Raw genomic sequence first — 22,119 nt, forward strand, 5'->3', positions numbered from 1 at the left:
AGCATTTATCCCAAATGTATGTATATCTTATCCCTCAGAATCCTCTCGAATACAGGTATGAGATTAATTGCAAGTGATCTTGTGTCCAATTGCTGTTCCTTAAGGTAATGTTAATGACTGGTGCATTAACGATTGTTATTTAAAGAATATAGTTTTATATTCAAAATATGGATATATCGTGGATAAGAGCGGCTTGTGCGTATAGTTTACGGTTTTATAGAACATGGAAGAGTAACTTCCCTACCACGGATGTTAGGCTAACTGTCTTTAGTTCCACATTTACTTTTGCAGCCCTTCTTAAATGAAAGCATAGCATTGATCACCTTCAGTCTACCATAGTCCACCCATGTTCAACAATGATTCATATATTTCATGTGTGGATTTTGATTAATTAAGCTCTCACGTGATTTTGGCTGAAAACTATTACAATCGCTGGGAAATGAAACACTTGTGAACCAGTCTGGTTATCTGATAACTCTATGTCCACGTCTGCAGAGGAGACCTTGGAGTATATATAAAGGGAATTCAGGCTTCTCTGCAAAGCCATCTAAAATGGCAGGATTTATTTTAGCTTGTGAAACATTTGCCATTGTGCTTCTTACTTCACAACTGGCAAATCGTCTGACTGCACATGGACAGGAGAGAGTGGGAGGAGATAATAAATACCCACCACTTTGGGATGATGTTCCTGATTCACTGGGTGAATTTGATACCATCAATAACAAGACTGTGATCAATCCTTGGAATTACCTCGAACGAATGGGAATGTATAAAACATTACTGAGTGTCACGGCTAAGTACATGAGCAATTTTGGTCCCAGCAACACTGGAAATGTGTTATGGGGGCTGCCACTGCAACATGGCTGGCAGTTTAATACAGGTATGAGATTAATTGCAAGTGATCTTGTGTCCAATTCCTGTTCCTTAAGGTAATGTTAATGACTGGTGCATTAACGATTGTTATTTAAAGAATATAGTTTTATATTCAAAATATGGATATATCGTGGATAAGAGCGGCTTGTGCGTATAGTTTACGGTTTTATAGAACATGGAAGAGTACAGCACAGGAACAGGCCATAAGGCCCCCAATGTGCCAAAATGATGCCATGTTAAATCACCCCCTTCTGCCTGCCCCTGATGAGGAATTGTTCCACTGTTCCCTGTATATCCATGTGCCTTTCTATGTATCCAAGGCGCCACTATTGTATCTGGCTCCGTCACCATTTCTGGCAGCACTTTCCAGGCTCTTTCCACTCTCTGTGTAAAAAACTTGCCCGCCTTTTGGATTTACTTTTTGTGAATTTAGAGATACAGCATGGAAACAGGCCCTTCAGCGCACCAGGTCTATGCTGACCATCGATCACCCGTTCACACTGGTTCTATGTTATTGCACTTTCACATCAACTCCCTACATACTAAAGATCATTTACAGAGGCCAAATAATCTACAAACCTGCATGTCTTTGGGATATGGGAGGAAATCCACATGATTACAGGAAGACCATGCAAACTCCACACAGTAGCACCCGACGATGGGGGTCAAACCCAGGTCTCTGGTGCTGTGAGGTAACGGCTCTGCCACTGTGCCGCATCTTCTCCTTTAAACTTTCCCCCTCTTATCTTAAAGTTATGCATTCTATGATTTGTAATTTGAAAAAAGGTTCTGACCTTTTCTATGTCTCCTATAATTTTGTAAAATTTTATCAGCTCCCATCTCAATACTAGTTTGTCCAAACTCCTTATAGTTAATACCTTCTAATCCAGGCAGCATTTTGGTAAATCCTTTCTGCAAACCCTCCACACCCTTCATATTATGGAATGGCCATGGTTGCACACACTAATCCTAAACAATTCTTTTAAAGCTGCAACATGACTTAAGGGCCTGTCCCACGAGCATGCGGCAAGCGCGACCAAACCAGAAGCGGGGGCCGCGCGGAGGTCGAGTGAGTGACATGAAGTTCGAGCGAAGTCCGCGGGAAGTTTGCGTGTGACGTATGGCGTTGAGGTGGCTGCGGGCCGGCAGGCCGTTGCCGCGCGGAATTTTTGAACACGGTCAGTTTTTCGGAGCCCCACGCGATGTCGATACCAGCTCCGCACAACTCCATACGGTTCCGGCGATCGAAGTGGGACCAGCCCCGCAAGGCCATACGGCTCAAGCGACCACGTTAGGTCACGTTTGCCGCATAGAGTTGCATGCTCGTGGGACAGGCCCTTTAGGTCGCGTTTGCTGCATGGAGTCACATGCTCGTGGGACAGGCCCTTAACTCTTGGACTCAATGCCCTGACCTTTGAAGGCAAACATAGAATTTACCTTCTTTACCATATTCATGTGTTGCTGCTGTCAGGGTGCTATGGATTTGGACCTTAAAATTCCTCTGTAAAGCTGCTGAGGAATTTGCCATTAACGATCTATATTTCCCTTACATTCGATCTCCCAAAGTGCAGCACCTCACACCTACTCAGTTGAACATCATCTGCCATTTCTCTGCTCATATCTGTAATTGATTTAGATCCTACTGGAGATATTATCGCTACATCCTCTAGGACACAGTAATGTTCCTGTTTTTTGCAGGACAATTATATGCCGTGATTAATGCCAATAGCTGACAAAAAGGAAACCAGCTACCTCAAACAACATTGCTGCATCAGTCATCAAATTTTGGATAGAATAATATAAAAACATTATCTTGGTCAGTAATCCATGGGAAAGCTTTATCTGATAGCAAATTCAACCAAACATATTTACAATTGCAATTGCAACTGATTCCAGACTAGCATTTCTGAGTTATTTAATATTTGTCCCCGAGCAGGTGATTGGAGAATGGAAAGTCAAAGAAATCAAATAATTTTTTTTCATTCTGCCTCTTAATACCACTGGATTGTTCTATTATAATCTAGAACATAACGGTTTCCAATCCTGTAAGTAGGCTCAGAATTTCAGCAGTTGCTCCCAGGCACCACCATTCCATCAGGAGTTCATAAGTTCATAAGTTCTAGGAGCAGAATTAGGCCATTCTGCCCATCAGGTCATTCAATCATGGCCGATCTATCTTTCCCTTTCAAACCCATTCTTCTACCTTCTCCCCATAACGCCCGACTCCCGTAATAATCCATCAGGAGGTACATTTCACAGGGATTTTATGGGCAAAGATGTGATATCACATCTATCCCACCACCTCATTTTCCCTTTCTGGCTAATCACAAAATGAGCACAAATCTTGGAAAACATCTGCTTGAAAAGGATTTCACAAAGTTCATTTCTCCAGTGTTTACACATATTTGTATGCAATCGTTGTCAACGGTAATAAGTAACTACATAGAAATTCTATCAGGTAGTTTTACCTCTTTAGTTGGTAGGACCTGCTCCTTCAACTGTGATAAATTATTTTAGCACAAACTGGCTATTCAGCAGTTTTGTCATATTGGTCCATATGGGCTAACATCAAATTAGTTAGTGCACAAATAGTTTGTATGAACTGGTGTTCTTTTTTATTTAGCAAAGATTAATTTTATTTTTAAATAGTAATTCAAACAAAATTGAACCATGTAGGACTTTTGCACTTTCTCTAACTATGTAAAACAATAGATTGCCAAACACTTTGAATCTGCTTCAGCAAAATATAACACCATACCTGAAGCGTGCATTTTTACCAAACTAAGTCAGTCATCTATAGAAAGAGAGCAACGAAATTATACAGCTGGCATTATAATCTCTAATTATAGAACATAACATGTTTATGAGATGCCAATAGACACTTTTGTTAGATTATATTGTGCCAAAAAGTAGACTTTATCTGGGCACTCATTCAGGAGCTTTTGCAAACGGCTCAAAGATAAGGAAACCACTCTGTTATTTAAAACCAAGTCTCAAAAATTGTGAATGCTTTACTGTTTGCATTTTCATGAAACAGATAAAATATTTGTATGATTGTTCCTTCATTTTAAAGATAATGGTTAGAAATACACTTATTTAATGACACCATTGAATGTTTGCCTTGTTAGGTCGATTAGCTGATCCATCCAAGGGATCATCCTGTGGCCAACAAGCTGGTGACCCACTGTGCATCTCGACAAGAAGTTGGTGGTCTTGTAAGTAATATATATGTGTTGACTGCAGATGTACAGTATGTGGAAGAATTGATTACTCAGTGATGCTAAGACAGTTCTTAGATGATTTCTTGAGCAACTGCATTGCTAGAATTAGTTAAGAATTTGGTGTGTGCATATATGTTTCTATGACTCTTAAGCAATTTGTTACTTTTAAATTGCTCACAGAAGTTGAATCAGTATAGTTCTGAATGGTTCTATATTTGTTGGATAAACACCCAAGCAGTTTGGATATAAAGGTACACAAAAATGCTGGAGAAACTCAGCGAGTGCAGCAGCATCTATGCAGCGAATGAAATAGGCAACGTTTTGGGCCAAAACCCTTCTTCAGACTGAAGAAGGGTTTTGGCCCGAAACGTTGCCTATTTCCTTCGCTCCATAGATGCTGCTGCACTCACTGAGTTTCTCCAGCATTTTTGTGTACCTTCGATTTTCCAGCATCTGCAGTTCCTTCTTAAACAGTTTGGATATAAAGATGTGCTGACGTGGTGTGGAATTGTCAGTGTAAAGGTGGAAATTCCTTTTCCTGAAGAGCAGCATGGATTGTGACTTGATTAAACTAAATTCACATAACAGCCATTAATCCAGATATTGAATTCAGACATAATGATATACAACCAGCCAAGTCAAACCTGTCAAATATTCCCCAATAATATCTGGGGATTTGAGCTGAAAGTGGAAGAGATGCACAAGATCATACTTTCAGCCAATGCCTAGAATCATGCATCACTATCCATAACTCTGACCACAGGTAGAAACAACCCACCTGACAGCGTGGAAGGAATGGACCACTAGTCCTCATGAAACTAGTCAGTGGGTCGGTGGGGGCGCTGCGAGACGGCTGCCCTGCCAGCAGCGCGTTCGTTATTTCTACTCTTTTGGGTTTTTTTTAGTGTGTCCAAATTGTTTTAGTGTCTCTCGGTGTGTCTTGTGTGGGTGGTGGTGAGGTGGGGTAAGGTGGGAACCGCTTTCGGTTGCCTCCTCCACGGGAGGCGACTTTTCCCATGTCGCTGCCTAACACCATGGATTGGAGCGGCCTTTCCCAGAGTCGGGCTCGGAGTTTCAGCAGCGGGCGCAGCGTGGACTTTTCATCGCGGAGCGAGCGAGCCCCTGCCGGGGGCTGCCAGAAGGGAGTGCTCCGATCGTTGGCCCGCGGACTGTAACATCCTGAAGCAGCGGTCTATGGAGCTTCTAGCCGAGGATGCGGCGTCCGGAGCCTGAGATCCCTCGGGAGGATTCCCAGGGAAGAGCTCCGATCACCGGTCCACGGCCTATAACATCCTGAAGCCGCGGTCTGCGGAGCCTATAGCCGCGGCCACGGCGTGGACTTACCATCCGTAGGGGATAACCAGAGAAGAGCTCCGACCGGCCTACAACATCCTGAAGCCGCGGTCTCCGGTAATAAAGCGCCGATTCGGGACCTCCAAGCCGGTAGGGCCAGTACATCCGGCCATATACGTAGTGGCGACTGCAGAGGGTTTTATGGTCCCGACCATGGGTGAACAATGGAGGAGGATTGACTGAACTTTGTGCCTTCCACCACAGTGAAGAATGCTGTGGTGGATGATGGTGTTAAATCTTATTGTGTATTGTGTGTTCTTTTTTACCGCTGCTGGCAAATTCATTTTAGATACATAGATACGTAGAAAATAGGTGCAGGAGTAGGCCATTCAGCCCTTCGAGCCTGCACCGCCATTCAATATGATCATGGCTGATCATCCAACTCAGTATCCCGTACCTGCCTTCTCTCCATACCCCCTGATCCCTTTAGCCACAAGGGCCACATCTAACTCCCTCTTAAATATAGCCAATGAACTGGCCTCAACTACCTTCTGTGGCAGAGAGTTCCAGAGATTCACCACTCTCTGTGTGAAAAATGTTTTTCTCATCTCGGTCCCAAAGGATTTCCCCCTTATCCTTAAACTGTGACCCCTTGTCCTGGACTTCCCCAACATCGAGAACAATCTTCCTGCATCTAGCCTGCCCAACCCCTTAAGAATTTTGTAAGTTTCCATAAGATCCCCCCTCAATCTCCTAAATTCTAGCAAGTACAAGCCGAGTCTATCCAGTCTTTCTTCATATGAAAGTCCTGACATCCCAGGAATCAGTCTGGTGAACCTTCTCTGCACTCCCTCTATGGCAATAATGTCCTTCCTCAGATTTGGAGACCAAAACTGTACGCAATACTCCAGGTGTGGTCTCACCAAGACCCTGTACAACTGCAGTAGAACCTCCCTGCTCCTATACTCAAATCCTTTTGCTATGAATGCTAACATACCATTCGCTTTCTTCACTGCCTGCTGCACCTGCATGCCTACTTTCAATGACTGGTGTACCATGACACCCAGGTCTCGTTGCATCTCCCCTTTTCCTAATCCCTTTTCCTAATCGGCCACCATTTAGATAATAGTCTGCTTTCCTGTTTTTGCCACCAAAGTGGATAACCTCACATTTATCCACAATATACTGCATCTGCGATGCATTTGCCCACTCACCCAGCCTATCCAAGTCACCTTGCAGCCTCCTAGCATCCTCCTCACAGCTAACACTGCCCCCCAGCTTCGTGTCATCCGCAAACTTGGAGATGTTGCATTCAATTCCCTCATCCAGATCATTAATATATAATGTAAATAGCTGTGGTCCCAGCACTGAGCCTTGCGGTACCCCACTAGTTACTACCTGCCATTCTGAAAAGGACCCGTTTACTCCTACTCTTTGCTTCCTGTTTGCCAGCCAGTTCTCTATCCACATCAATACTGAACCCCCAATACCATGTGCTTTAAGTTTGTATACTAATCTCTTATGTGGAACCTTGTCGAAAGCCTTCTGAAAGTCCAGATATAACACATCCACTGGTTCTCCCCTATCCACTCTACTAGTTACATCCTCGAAAAATTCTATAAGATTCGTCAGACATGATTTACCTTTCGTAAATCTATGCTGACTTTGTCCAATGATTTCACCACTTTCCAAATGTGCTGCTATCCCATCTTTAATAACTGACTCTGGCAGTTTCCCCACTACCGATGTTAGACTAACTGGTCTGCAATTCCCCATTTTCTCTCTCCCTCCCTTTTTAAAAAGTGGGGTTACATTAGCTACCCTTCAGTCCTCAGGAACTACTCCAGAATATAAAGAGTTTTGAAAAATTATCACTAATGCATCCACTATTTCTGGAGCTACTTCCTTAAGTACTCTGGGTTGCAGCCTATCTGGCCCTGGGGATTTATCGGCCTTTAATCCATTCAATTTACCTAACACCACTTCACGACTAACCTGGATTTCACTCAGCTCCACATGCAGTCCCCTGCTATTTCCGGCAGATTATTTATGTCTTCCTTAGTGAAGACGGAACCAAAGTAGTTATTCAATTGTTCCACCATATCCTTGTTCCCCATGATCAATTCACCTGTTTCTGACTGCAAGGGACCTACATTTGTTTTAACTAATCTCTTTCTCTTCACATCTTATATCTATCTATTATTATATAAAACTCTCGCCCCAGATTCCGAAACGGAACTCCGTCCGGCTGCCTGCCTGCCTTTCGATTCGTTCCCGCCGTGCGATGTCACAATGCCCGATGCTCGCAGACGTCCAATCGCGATGCCCGAGGCTCGCGGACGTCCAATCGGAATGGATCCATTTACATGTACGGCTTCCGGCCTGGCTTCCGGCCACATTTCTTCCATTGATTCCCTGCAACTCCGAAACCAGACGCAGAATCGCCGACATCTTTTCCATTTCGGTAGAGATTTCACTTTTCTTTCTAAGTATCCGCTCCTCATTACATTCCGTCGTGTTTAAGTACACGTTTTTAATCAAATCCTTCCCCCCCCCCCCCCAAATATTTCAAAACTAAACTGGCTTCTCACTCATAGATTCAGCTTCAGCACCAGCCCCTGCTGAACGTTCCATCGTGTGATGTCACAATGCCCAATGCTCACAGATGTCCAATCGGAATGGATTCATTTACATATGCCTATGCAGGAGCCCAAGCCCATGGTGAACGTTCCATCGTGTGATGTCACAATGCCCAATGCTCAAATACATTGTTGCCATAGAGAGGGAGTACAGAGAAGGTTCACCAGACTGATTCCTGGAATGTCAGAACTTTCAAATGAAGAAAGACTGGATAGACTCGCCTTGTACTCACTAGATTTTAGAAGATTGAGGGGGTATCTTATAGAAACGCTTAAAATTCTTAAGGGGTTGGACAGGCTAGATGCAGGAAGATTGTTCCGGATGTTGGGGAAGACCAGAACAAGGGGTCAAAGTTTAAGGATAAGGGGGAACGCTGAATCGCCGACATCTTTTCCATTTTGGTAGAGATTTCACTTTTCTTTCTAAGTATCCGTTCCTCATTACATTTCGACGTGTTTAAGTGTACGTTTTTAATCAAATCCTAACCCCCCCCCCCCCCCCCCCAATATTTCAAAACTAAACTGGCTTCACACCCACAGAAGCTTCACCAGCCCCAGCCCCTGCTGAACGTTCCATCGTGTGATGTCACAATGCCCAATGCTCAAAGACATTGTTGCCATAGAGAGGGATTACAGAGAAGGTTCACCAGGCTGATTCCTGTTATGTCAGAACTTTCACCACTTAAAAGTGTAATGCCCCAACGCAAAAGTGTAATGCCTCCTCCCCCCCCCCCCACCCCCCCCAGTTTTTGAAATAAAAACTGGCTTCTCACCCATACAAGCAGCCATTTCGGTAGAGGTTTCACTTTCCCTTCCAGCTATCCACTCCTCATTACATTTCGTTATGTTTATGTCCATTTTTTTCATTAAAACCTTCTCCACCCCCCCCCCCCCCCTCACTCATTTTGTCGCCTCCTGCTGGCCAGCGACCATAACGGCTGCTGGTGCCCGCAGCACAACCTCACGCAACGCCATTTAAAAACGGCCTTTCGGGAACGGCTCTACTTCGAGGACCACGTCTCCCGTGGGGGCTGCGGGTGGGCAACGGCTGCGTTGGGGCATTACACTTTTAAGGCTCTGTGTGTGGGGATGCTTCGTGTGTGTGATGCCGCCCCGCCACCCTCCCCCTCCCCCCCCCCCCCCCGCGTTGCCGAGATGAACCCGACTTCGACGACTTCAAGATACGCTATTTTAAGACGGCCGGAACCTGACTTCGACGACCACGTCTCTGCTGGGGGCTACAGGTAGGGAACGGTCTTTATACACTTTTCCAACTCTGTGTGTGGGGGTGGTTAGTGTGTGTGATGCCGCCCCCCACCCCCCCCCCAGTGGGGGCTACGGGTAGGGAACGGCTGCGTTGGCTAAAGGGATCAGGGGTTATGGAGAGAAGGCAGGTACATCACTCCCCCTACCGCTCCCTCCCTCCCCACTCTTCCACTTCCCTCCCCCTTCCTCTCCACTCTCCCTCCCCACTCTTTCCCCTCTCTCCCCCACCCCTCTCCCTCCTCCCCATCTTCCCCATCTTCCCTCCCCGAAATCTCTCTCCCCATCTCTCACCCCCTACCCCGCTCTCCTTTCCCTCCCAAATCTATCCCGTTTCCTCCTCCTCCTCTCCCCTCCCTCCCCTCTTCTCAACCCCCCACCCCCCCGCAAACGCCGTTGGGGAAACAGACCCAACGGGTCTGCACTTGGTCTAGTATATTACTAAATCTCTGTTCTTGACCGCTTTTGGCCTTCTGTGCTGCGATTTCCGAGAGAACGCCGCCACCTACGGCCGTCATATTTGGCCACCTCGCTCAGAGCCCCCCTCCGCCGCATGTGTGCCGAGGATTTTTCCTGTCGATGAAAAATGACAGATATTAATGTTTTTACAAAATTCCCCATTCTCTCTGCTGCCCCCGCTGGAGGCAGGGGGGAGGGAGGGACTATAAAACCAGGAAGTGGTGTGCCTCAATTAATCTCTGCAAGATGGAGCTCTGTCAATTAATCTCTATCACTCTGAGCTCTGAATGACACTGAACAAATGTCTACAGCACTGTGAGTACCCTTAATTTGGTTTGAAAATGAAAATATGGTTAGAGGTAAAAAAGCATTGCCTGCAAATGGTTGTTTGGGTTTGGGTTGCAGTAAAAAGGCACTCTCTCTCTCTCTCTCTCTTTCCCCTCCTCTCCTCTCCCCCCCCCCCCCCCCTCTCATCCTCTCCACCCCTCTCCTCTCCCCCTCCTCTCTCCTCCCCCTCCTCTCTCCCCCCTTCCATCTCTCCCCCCCTCTCTCCCCCCCCTCTCCCCTCCTCTCTCTCCCCCCCCTCCTCTCCCCTCCCTCTCCCTCCTCCCTCTCTCTCTCCTCCCTCCCCCCCTCTTCCCTCCCTCCTCTCCTCTCCCCTCCCCTCCTCTCCTCTCCTCCCCTCCCCTCTCTTCCTCTCTCTCCCTCTCCCTCTCCCCCTCCCCTCTCCCTCTCCCCCCCCTCCTCCTCTCTCCCCCCTCTCCCTCCCCCCCCTCTCCTCTCTCTCCCCCTTCTCTCTCCCTCTCCTCCCTCTCCCCCTCTCTCTCTCCTCTCCTCTCCCCTCTTTCCTCTCTCCCCCTCTCCTCTCCCCCCCTCCTCTCTTCCCCTCCTCTCCCCCCTCCTCCCTCCTCTCTCCCCCCCTCTCCCCCCCTCTCTCTCTCTCTCCCCTCTTTTTTCTCCCCTCCTCCCTCCCCTCCTCTCCCCTCCCCCCCTTCCCTCCCCTAAACCGCCCCTCCCCTCCTCCCACACCCTCCTACCTCCCGTTTCCCTCCCCCTCCCCTCTCCCCTCCCTCCCTCCTCCCCCCCTCTCCCCCCCCCCCCCTCTCACCCCCCTCCCTGCCCCCTCCTCTCTCCCCCCCTCTCTCCCCCCCTCTCTCCCCCCCTCTCTCTCCCCTCCATCCCCTCCGCCACCCTCCCCCCCTCCCCCACACCCCCCCCCCTCCCCTCCACCCCCCCCTGCCCTCTTCCCTCCACTCTATCCCCTCCCTGCTCCCCACCTCTCCCCCTCACCCCCCTCTCAGCACCCCCTCACTCTCACCCTCTCTCTCTCCTCCCCCCCCCCCCCTCCTGACCCACCTTTCCCCCCTCACCCACCCTCCCTCTTCTCCTCCTCTCCACCCCCCTATCCCTCTTGCCCCTCTCTCTGTGTCTCTGTCTCTGTCTCTGCCCCTTCTCTCTCTGCCCTCACTCTCTACCCCCGCCCCCCCTCCCCCCCTCTCTAGATGTGACTGCAAGTTGGGGGCTATGTGTCAGTAGATAGGGTGGTTATGGGGTAAAAGGAGCAAATTAATAATATTAATATAATATCAAGGGGGGTAATTAACGTGAGTGCGGGGGAGGGGGGAATAGTTAGTGTGTGACGCTGCATGCCGCCTCCCCCCCCACAACCTCACGTTGGGGAAACAGACCCAACGGGTCTGCACTTGGTCTAGTATCTATTAAAACTTTTGCAGTCAGTTTTTATGTTCCCTGCCAGTTTTCTTTCATAATCTATTTTCCCTTTCCTAATTAAGCCATTTGTCCTCTTCTGCTGGTCTCTGAATTACTCCCAGTCCTCTGGTAGGCTGCTTTTTCTGGCTAATTTGTACGCTTCATCTTTTACTTTGATACTATCCTTGATTTACCTTGTTTTCCACAGATGCACTACCTTCCCTGATTTATTCTTTTGCCAAACTGGGATGAACAATTGTTGTAGTTCATCGATGCAGTCTTTAAATGCCTTCCATTGCATATCCACTGTCAACCCTTTAAGAATTAATTGCCAGTCAATCTTGGCCAATTCACGTCTCATACCCTCAAAGTTACCTTTCTTTAAGTTCAGAACCATTGTTTCTGAATTAACTATGTCACTCTCCATCCTAATGAAAAACTCAACCATATTATGGTCACTCTTGCCCAAGGGGGCACACACAAGACTGCTAACTAACCCTTCCTCATTACTCTATACCCAGTCTAGAATAGCCTGCTCTCTCGTTGGTTCCTCTACATGTTGGTTTAGAAAACTATCCCGCATACATTCCAAGAAATCCTCTGCCTCAGCATCCCTGCCAATTTGATTCACCCAATCTATATGTAGATTTTACTGCACTTATATGTGTATGTGGCAAATAAAATTGACTATTGACTATTGAAGTTCTCAACAATATCATTGGGCCCTGCCATTCACCACGAAGGTCCTGCGTTGATTCAACTTCCCAAAATGCAACACCACACACTTATCTGTGGGAGAGTCTAGGATCTGAGGCCATAGCCTCAGAATAAAAGAAACATCATATCTTTAGCAAGATGAGGAGGAATTTCTTTAGTCTGAGGGTAGTGAATCCATGGAATTCATTGCCACAGTAGGCTGTGGAGGCCGTCAATGGATATTTTTTAAAGTGGAGATTGATGGTGAGAAGGCAGGAGAATGTGGTTGAGGGAAAGATAGATCAGCCATGATTAAATGGCAGAGTAGACGTGATGGGCGGAATGGCCTAATTCTGCTCTTATCATTTATCCTATCACTCCTATCAGAATTAAACTTCATTAGCCATCACTTGGCTCACTTGCCCAGCTGATCTAGATCCAGCTGTAATTATTGATATCTATCTGTAAGGATTACATTTTTTGACTTCTCAAGCGCCTTCAACACAATTCAGCCCCGACTGCTAGGGGAGAAGATGGAGAAGATGAAAGTGGATCCATCACTGGTACTGTGGTGTTTGGATTACCTTTCCCTCAGACCACAGTACGTGCGCCTACAGAACAGTGTCTCGGGCACCATCTTGAGCAGCACAGGGGCTCCACAAGGAACTGTGCTGGCTCCGTTCCTGTTTACCATCTACACAGCGGATCTCCAATATAACACCAACAGCTGCTTTTTGCAGAAGTTTTCGGATGACACAGCTGTTGTCGGCCTCATTAAAGGGGGCAATGAGGAGGAGTATAGAGACATAATAAGTAACTTTGTGGAGTGGAGTGCACACAATAACCTCCATCTTAACACCAAAAAAAACAAGGAGATAGTTGTGGACTTCAGGAGGGGGAGGAGGAGGACTCAAGCAACACCAATCACCATTAAGGGCACTGAGGTGGAGGTGGTCGCTAACCACAGGTACCTTGGGGTGCAGCTTGACAGTGAGCTGGACTGGAAGTGTCATATGGAGGCGGTGTACAGGAAGGGACAAAGCCGACCGTATTTTTTAAGGAGGCTAAGGTCATTTAACATCTGCCAACCCCTACTGTGCAGTGTCTACCATTCAGTGGTGGCCAGTGCTCTGTTTTTTGCTGTGGCCTGTTGGGGAGATGGCGCCCGCATAGCGGACAAAAACAGACTGGACAAGCTAATCAGGAAGGCCGGCTCAGTGGTCGGGGCTGAGCAACGAACGGTCCAGCAGGTGGCAGAGGCCAGAACTCTGAACAAACTGGGTTCAATAATGACCAACCCCACTCACCCACTCCATGCCCTGAAGGTGATCAAGAGCAGCATCTTCAGTCAGAGGCTGATTGCACCAATGTGCAAAACTGAGAGACATAGGAAGTCCTGTTTACCAGCTGTTATAAGGTTATATAATGCGCATAAATAACTGCACTTTTTTTTAATTAATTGTATTTTAACTTGTATTTTAACTTGTATTTTAACTTGTATTTTAACTTGTTAAGTATGGAAGCCATTTGAGGAAATGTGTGGTGTTATGTCTGTCTTGAAGCTGTCGTGGCACTGTAATTTCCTGTAAAGGATTATTAAAGGTATAATCAATCAATCTATCTTCATTGTCTACAATACCACCATTTTTCTTTGAGTCATCTGCAAACTTACTGATCATGTCTTGTATATTCTCACAAAATCATTGTTATAGATGGCAAACAGTAATGGACCCAGCACGATCCCTGAAGCACAGTACTAGTCACAGGCCTCCTGTCACTAAAAAAAACTTCCACCACAACCCTCTTACTGTGTAGATAATTCTATATCCAGTTACCAAGCTCGCCCTGGATCTCATGCAATCTAACTTTCTCAGTAACAATATTTTGAAAATGCTGAAATAAAACACTTTAACCAATCAGAATTGTTTTAGTTTGATTTAATATACACCAGCATACTAACAGCACATGGATCTGCTAAAAGTTGTGGGATTTACGTAGCTAATTAAAACTTGTAATTGTGTATAATTGAATCAATTTTCCAAGAGTCCTGGAAAACCTACAAAATATTTTCCACCGGACTTTCAATAAACTCTTGAGGCAAATGCAGTTACTTAAGAGCTGATTTAATTTATACAGTCTTCATGCAGTTTGTTAAGCAATGCAATTTATAGACAATAGACAATAGGTGCAGGAGTAGGCCATTCGGCCCTTTGAGCCAGCACCGCCATTCAATGTGATCATGGTTGATCATCACCAATCAGTAACCCGTTCCTGCCTTCTCCCCATATCCCCTGACTCCGCTATATTTAAGAGCCCGATCTAGCTCTCTCTTGAAAGTATCTAGAGAACCGGCCTCCACCGCACTCTGAGGCAGAGAATTCCACAGACTCACAATTCTCTGTGTGAAAAAGTGTTTCCTCATCTCCGTTCTAAATGGCTTACCCCTTATTCTTAAACTGTGGCCCCTGGTTCTGGACTCCCCCAACATCGGGAACATGTTTGCTGCCTCTAGCGTGTCCAAACCCTTTATAATCTTATATGTTTCAATAAGATCCCCTCTCATCTAAATTCCAGAGTATACAAGCCATTACGAGGGTGGGCACGTGACGTCATGGGCTAGAGGGAGTGTCCTGGTACTTAAGGTTATCTCACCTCAAGACCTTAGTAGTCAACCGGTAGCTGAGCCCGAGAGAACAACCTCGCTCAGCTACAGCAGCAATGTTAATATAATTAGCGCACCAACCTAACGTGTCGAACCTGAATACACAACTGTTTGAACCGGCCTGACGTCTTGCCTTTATTCACCACGTTTGGTGCTGCTACACTGTATTATATACTTCCTGAAAATGACAAGACAGACAGGATAGTGAAGAAGGTATTTGGCACAATCGTCTTAATCAGTCAGAGCATTGATTAGAGGATTAGCAAGTTGAGTTCGGAAACTGATCGGATTAAACTTGAACTTGAGTTGATTGTTTTTTTATTGCAAAATTTAACAACTCATAATAACTGTGCATGGGGTAATGAGTGCTGTCCACTAACCTGAATATTTTTCAAGCTTAAGGGACCACAATGTGCCTTTATATAATTTGATTATCTAAATGGTGGCCGACTAGGAAAAGGGGAGATGCAGCGAGACCTGGTGTCATGGTACACCAGTCATTGAAAGTGGGCATGCAGGTGCAGCAGGCAGTGAAGAAAGCGAATGGTATGTTAGCTTTCATAGCAAAAGGATTTGAGTATAGGAGCAGGGAGGTTCTACTGCAGTTGTACAGGGTCTTGGTGAGACCACACCTGGAGTATTGCGTACAGTTTTGGTCTCCAAATCTGAGGAAGGACATTATTGCCATAGAGGGAGTGCAGAGAAGGTTCACCAGACTGATTCCTGGGATGTCAGGACTGTCTTATGAAGAAAGACTGGATAGACTTGGTTTATACTCTCTAGAATTTAGGAGATTGAGAGGGGATCTTATAGAAACTTACAAAATTCTTAAGGGGTTGGACAGGCTAGATGCAGGAAGATTGCTCCCGATGTTGGGGAAGTCCAGGACAAGGGGTCACAGCTTAAGGATAAGGGGGAAATCCTTTAAAACCGAGATGAGAAGAACTTTTTTCACACAGAGAGTGGTGAATCTCTGGAACTCCCTGCCACAGAGGGTAGTCGAGGCCAGTTCATTGGCTATATTTAAGAGGGAGTTAGATGTGGCCCTTGTGGCTAAGGGGATCAGAGGGTATGGAGAGAAGGCAGCTACGGGATACTGAGTTGGATGATCAGCCATGATCATATTGAATGGCGGTGCAGGCTCGAAGGGCCGAATGGCCTACTCCTGCACCTAATTTCTATGTTTCTATGTTTCTATGATATGTATTTTTGTATTAGGTATGAATTACTACTTGGCTACAATACCCTTTTTGGGAGCAATAGAAGCAGGCTTCTTTGAGGATTGGCCTTTGGAAATAAAAGTCTTGCAACCCGAAGAATACATGGATAATTTTTGTTACACTGCAGCTGACTGCCGTGTACTGAACCCTGCGATGATGGCCACATGGACAACTTTCTTTCAGGTATGCCGATTTACAAACTATTTGAATATTGCACATATTCATATAGCTATACTGATATCCATAGGAAACAGGAAAAGGTGGACATATGATGACTTGCATACTGTTTAGAAAGAAGACTGCTTGTAGGTTGTATTTCATTGTGTGTGTTTCTTGATGTGAAATGAGTGCCCAGTGAGAAGCATTCTTCCCTTTCCCACCTCCAGTTACAGGCTGGATTGGTTGTTCATATATATCCAGGGAACACCCCAGAGGTAATAAAAATCACCATGCAGGTCAGAAGTCTCGTAGATCCTTGCTCACTGCTACACCAGTCAGGATACAAATGTTTTCTATTCTACGAGTATACCTACTTTGGGTTCACGGTAGGAAGTTCAAGGCAATGATAGTTAGTCATGCTTAGTGTGTATAGGGAGAAAGGAGCTAGGCTTTAAGGTCCTTACTTCAAACTCCAAACCCTGAGTTACAAGATTAACTTGAAGTGGCCTAATAAGCCAATTCACTCAAGGCTCTGTAAACAACGGTTTAATTCTGCACAAATGACACTATAAAACCTGGTATTCAATAATTAATTTATGTATTTGACAGTTACTGAAAATAACAAATGAATATTCCCAAATGGAGATATTACCTACTATGTCATCGGAAGAGGATAATATTTGGCATCATCTGTGGATGGCACATGTTGCATCGATTGAAGCTGCACTTCCACAATGTTCTGAAAGGTTAATTTAAGTATTTCCCACATTTTACGGTCTTAATTCAATTTTCTTCTTCCTCTCAATGCAATGTCAAATTTTTCCTGCTTGATGCATCAGCACTGTGCATGCTGAGCTGCACTGATCCCCAATTTTAGCACTTCCAACCTTGTTTTCCAAGCCGTCCAGGCCCTCATTATCCTTAATGTCAGGAAGCACAGTCCTCCAGCTCTACAAACCACTCTAGTTCTGTCCTTCTGCTCACACTAAATGTAATAATTCCATCACTGGCAATCTTACCTTCAGCTGCCATGTGTGGAAGTTCCAGCATTCCATCTTTAACGTCTGCACCCTTATATCTCTTCCTTCCTTAAATATACTTTTAAAAACCTGTACTTTGACCTAGCTTCATGTAATCTTTCTACTTTCCCCTGATGCGGTTCAATGTCAATTTTGATTTAATAACAACCTTGTGAAGCACTCTACGATCTTTATGCTATATTACGGATACCATACAAATGAAAGTTGTTTGTAGAGCAAAATGCTCAGTGTAATTTAGGGCAAAAGTAGCAGGGTTTGAATAACCTAGAGTTCATGTTGGGTAGAGCGGGGGAGGTCAATCATTAGAAAAGAGATGTCAAGTATTTAAGCGGTGGACGAGTTAAGGCAGGATTGGAGTTGGACAATAATAATGAGTTGCAAATAAGCAATCCTACCAATAGTATGAATATGTGTTCCATAACTCAACATGGGATCAAAGATTACAAACATGATCAGCATGGGTGATTATGTCTCACATATTTGATCGTGTTTTGAAAATGTAACCCAGAAAGTTGAATGAAATGTTGAACCCAGAAATATGGCCGTAGACTTATTCTGTATGGACTTCAGCAAGGTCTTTAATAAGGTTCCACATGGTAGGCTGCTCTGGAAGGGATCTAGGGAGAGCTAGCTAACTGGATACAGAATTGGCTTCATGGTAGGAAGCAGAGGGTGGTGTTGGAAGGTTGCTTTTTGGACTGGATGCCAGTGACTAATGATGTGGTTCAGGGATCGATGCTGGGCCTACTGCTGTCTGCCATCTAAATAAATGGTTTGGATGATAAATAAATTTGAGGATGAAACTGAAATAGGTGGTTCCATGGACTGTGAAGATGGTTATCAAGAATTATGCCTGGATTTTGAGTACCTGGGCAAGTGGGCCGAGGAATGGCAAATGAAGTTTACTTCAGATAGGCTTGAGATGTGGCATTTTGGGAAGTCAAACTATGGCAGGACCATCATGGTGAATGATAAGGGTCTAGGAACTGTTGTAGAGCAGATGAATTTAGCAGTACACGTACATAATTTCATGAAAATTGCTTCACAGACAGAGAGAGTGGAGAAGACAGCTTTAATTAATAAACATCTGCAGTTCCTTGTAACTCGACTTTAGGTATGTTGGCCTTCATCAATCATGGAGCTCAGAACAGAGGTTGGGACATTATGTTACTGTTGTACAAGACATTGGCGAGGCAGCACTTGGAGTATTGTGTTCAGGTTTGGTCACCCTGCTATAGGAATGAAGCCATTAAACTAGCAAGATTCCAGAGAAGTTTGACAAGAATGTTACCAGGATACAAGAAACTGAGCTCTATGTTAGGCAGGCTCATCCTGACATACAGGACGAGCCTGCCCAAGAGCCATGTAGCATGTAAACAGGCCCTTCAGCCCAACTTTCCCATGCCAACCAAGGTACTCCATCTACACTAGGGCCAACTGCATGCGTTTGGCCAATATCACTCTGAACCTTCTCTATACATGTCCCTGTCCAAATGTCTTTGCCTTTTATGTCCATTTTGAACAGGTAAACGCAGCTCCATCTTGACATTCACCATCCCCCATTGGGCCTGTCCCATTCACCTTGGTGACAGAATTCAGATCTGCTTTCATGAGGGTGAATGCCCGGAAAGTGGCTGGCCCAGTTGGAGTCCCTGGACATGTTCTGAAATTGTGCAGCAATCAAATGGCCAGTCTTCACCACCATATTCAACTTCTCACTTCAACAGCCTTCTGTCCCCACTTACTGATGAAATCAGAAAAAAACATACAATACATCGGGTGCAGAGTGCACTGGCCTGGAACTCCATCCCATATCTCCAGCGTCCAGAGTAGATTATCTGAGACTCTGGAGCTAATCCATGGATTTCCAGGTACATTTAATCAAGAATGGCAACCCTATTTTTTTTTTTGTCTTATACTACTTTACTTTTCCTCTTTTTTTCCAACCTAACATACCCTGCAAATGAGCATCAATCCAAAACATTTGTAACTGCACGTTTGCTGGGATTATCTAGTTACTAAAGTCCAAGCAGCAGTGCAGTTCAGGCTCAACATGAGCCCTGCAGATACCCCACAAGAGAACTAAACACCCCACAGTGAATGTCCCTCAAACAGACTCTTCTGGAAGATGGTTTTGAATGCATTTTAAGACTTCACACTCAAAAATGTTGCTGTTAAGCTGGAAAGGCTGCAGAGATTTACAGGGATGTTGCCAGGACGATGGCCTGAGCTTACGGGGTGAGGTTGAGCAGGCTAGGATAGAGCAGTACAAGATAATGGGAGAAATAGGTAGGGTAAATGCAGAGACTTTTACCAAGAGTAGGGGAATCAAGATCCAGAGGGCATAGGTTTAAGTTGAGGAGCTAAAGATATAATAGGAACCCGAGGGGCAACTTTTATTTTACACAAAGTGTGGTAGGTGTATGGAATGAGCTGTCAGAGGGTTAGTTGAGGTACTATCACAATGTTTAAAACTATTTGGATAGGTACATAGATAGGGTAGGTTTAGAGGGAGATCGGCCAAACACAGGAAGGTGGGACTTGTGTAGATGGGGCATGATGGTTGGTGCTAGCAAGTTGTGCCAATAGGCCCAGGTTTCCATGCTGTATGACTCTGATGCCAAAAGTTCAAATATGATTTCATGAACCGAGCTTTATGATGAATGTATGACTGTCAACAACCCCCACTCCAGATAAGAAGCATTTCCCTTCTTGCAATTACTATAGTGTCGAGCAACATTTCAGCACAGAGATATGGATTATGTTCCCATTACATTAGTGTTAAAGAAAGATTATTTGGTTCAGAAACTCCAGCTAGTTCCAAGGAATTTCTGGATCAGTCTACATGTACATATGGTATGTGCTTGTAGCCAGGAAGCCAGCAACAAATTGTGATTTTCAGATATTTTCAGTAATGAGCAGCGGAATTTGCTACACACAGGATCGGTGTTTTAACTTTTTCTCCTCCATCTGATCATCCCCAGAGATTTTCGGATGATCCATATTTTTATCCTATATGTTTCCCTGTCCTTTGCACATCCTAAAAAAATCAATCTTACCAAATAGAAAACAACTGCAGTGGAAATTCAATTGATTTGATTTGGTTTGCATGTTTTATTGGTTTTGTTGTCTTACCAGGTTGGCGTACATTTCACCTCCTGAAGCACAGTTTGGTGTCAGCTGGGCGAATGCAGTAGAATTTATTGCTCTTACTCATTTTCCCACTAACTTCAATCAAACCAATAGCTTTCAAGTATTTCTGCCTCAACGGATGCTGTTAGCTGGAGATAAGGCACCATCTATTCCTGACCTAAGTAAAGAGGAGAACAGAGTCTTGGTGGGTCTTGACATTTTATACAAAGGAAACCAATTGACAGGTGAGTGGCTCAAGACTGAATGACTGCTTGACCAGTTTTCTGTTGTTTCTTTTCCAAATGCATTTAAGTGCAGATAATATAAATTCATATTTACAGAAATATTTTTTCCAAATGTTTTTAAAACATTAAAAAAAACATCATTCCAAAGGATACCAACAAGTTAAAGTATTTTTGCAGCTACAGAACAAGTAAATGCTGGAAATACTCTATAGATCAAGCGGCATCTGTGGAAAGAGAAATAGTTAATCCAGAATGTTGTGGCTAACTTCAGAGTAAACCAGCATCTACAGTTCCTTCCAACACAATTTGCCTTTTCTGTGTTGCTTTGTGAATTGCAAAATGACATTTTCCAAAAAGATAATAAATGGAAAGACTGTGTGAGTAAAAAATATTTTTCTCTTGAAGATTAAGAATAGAAATATGGATACCCCAAATTCATTTGAAATTAATCCAGCAGAAATGTTAAAGAACAAAGGAATAAAAGTGACATTAAATTATTTCTTCTGATGCAGCAGTGCCACTCAGTGGTTACTTGAAGAAGAGCAATGGAATGAAGTAAGCATTGCTCCTTCCAATACTCAGTCACTTCCATTCTCTTTGTTATATACCCATGGCAACCTGTGAACTATACTGAAACAGGCCCGTACGAAGCTTTTCAAAATGGGGGGTGGCATGACAGGATTACAAAAATTTGAATGTGAAATAATATGCGTGCTACGCACATCACGAGCATGAAGTGTGGTCCCTCGATGCTGGGGTCCAGGGCCCACCTAAGTGCCCTGGAAGCTCTGGGTTTTTAGATGCTCTCTGATGCATTCTGAGCCTTATTTTGGAGCATTTTTGCACCAAATTTATGACCAATATTTCAGAGATTAACAGGAATCTGAGAGGTAGCTTTTTCACACAAAGGGTGATGGGTGTATGGAATAAGCTGTCAGAGGAGGTAGTTAAGGCTGGGACTATCCTAATGTTTAAGAGACATTTGGACACGTACATGGATAGGACAGGTTTAGATGGATATGAGCCAAACAGGTGTGAGTGGGACTAGTGTAGATGGGACATGTTGGTCGTTGTGGGCAAGTTGGGCTGAAGGGCATCATTCTGCATCACACTGCATCATTCTATGACTAAAAAGTTAAGAAGAGAAATGCATGTAGATAAGTAGAGCAGATTTGAAAGAGGAGTGAAATGTAAAGGCAGAGAGAGGTTTATGGGTGGAAAGGAACATAGGAAAGGAGGGGGGAGGGTGGGCTTGGGCAGATGGGTGAAGGGAAAATAGACACAAAGTGATGGAGTAACTCATTGGGTTAGGCAGCATCTGTGGAGAAAATGGATAGGTGACGTATCACAGAGTGCTGGAGTAACTCAGTGAGTCAGGCAGCACCTGTGGAGAACATGGATAGGTGACATGTCACAGAGTTCTGGAGTAACTCAGTGGGTCATGCAGCATCTGTGGAGAAAAGGTATAGATTATATATCGGGTCAAGACCCTTCTTCAGTAATATTC

General features: G+C 44.9%; 1 protein-coding gene across 1 annotated transcript in view; it reads left to right on the top strand.

Moving 5' to 3' along the window:
• Positions 1 to 552: 552 nt before the first annotated feature.
• Positions 553 to 22,119, top strand: part of c5h6orf58 (chromosome 5 C6orf58 homolog) — a 31,707-nt gene continuing 10,140 nt past the window's right edge. Inside the window, exons 1-5 of the mRNA XM_033022052.1 lie at positions 553 to 880; positions 4,002 to 4,088; positions 16,035 to 16,219; positions 16,805 to 16,941; positions 20,374 to 20,612. Coding sequence (XP_032877943.1) covers positions 553 to 880; positions 4,002 to 4,088; positions 16,035 to 16,219; positions 16,805 to 16,941; positions 20,374 to 20,612 — 976 coding nt within the window. The remainder of the gene's footprint in view (positions 881 to 4,001; positions 4,089 to 16,034; positions 16,220 to 16,804; positions 16,942 to 20,373; positions 20,613 to 22,119) is intronic.

The sequence above is a fragment of the Amblyraja radiata genome, chromosome 5 (assembly GCF_010909765.2).
Source record: "Amblyraja radiata isolate CabotCenter1 chromosome 5, sAmbRad1.1.pri, whole genome shotgun sequence".
Classification (NCBI taxonomy): Eukaryota; Metazoa; Chordata; class Chondrichthyes; order Rajiformes; family Rajidae; genus Amblyraja; species Amblyraja radiata.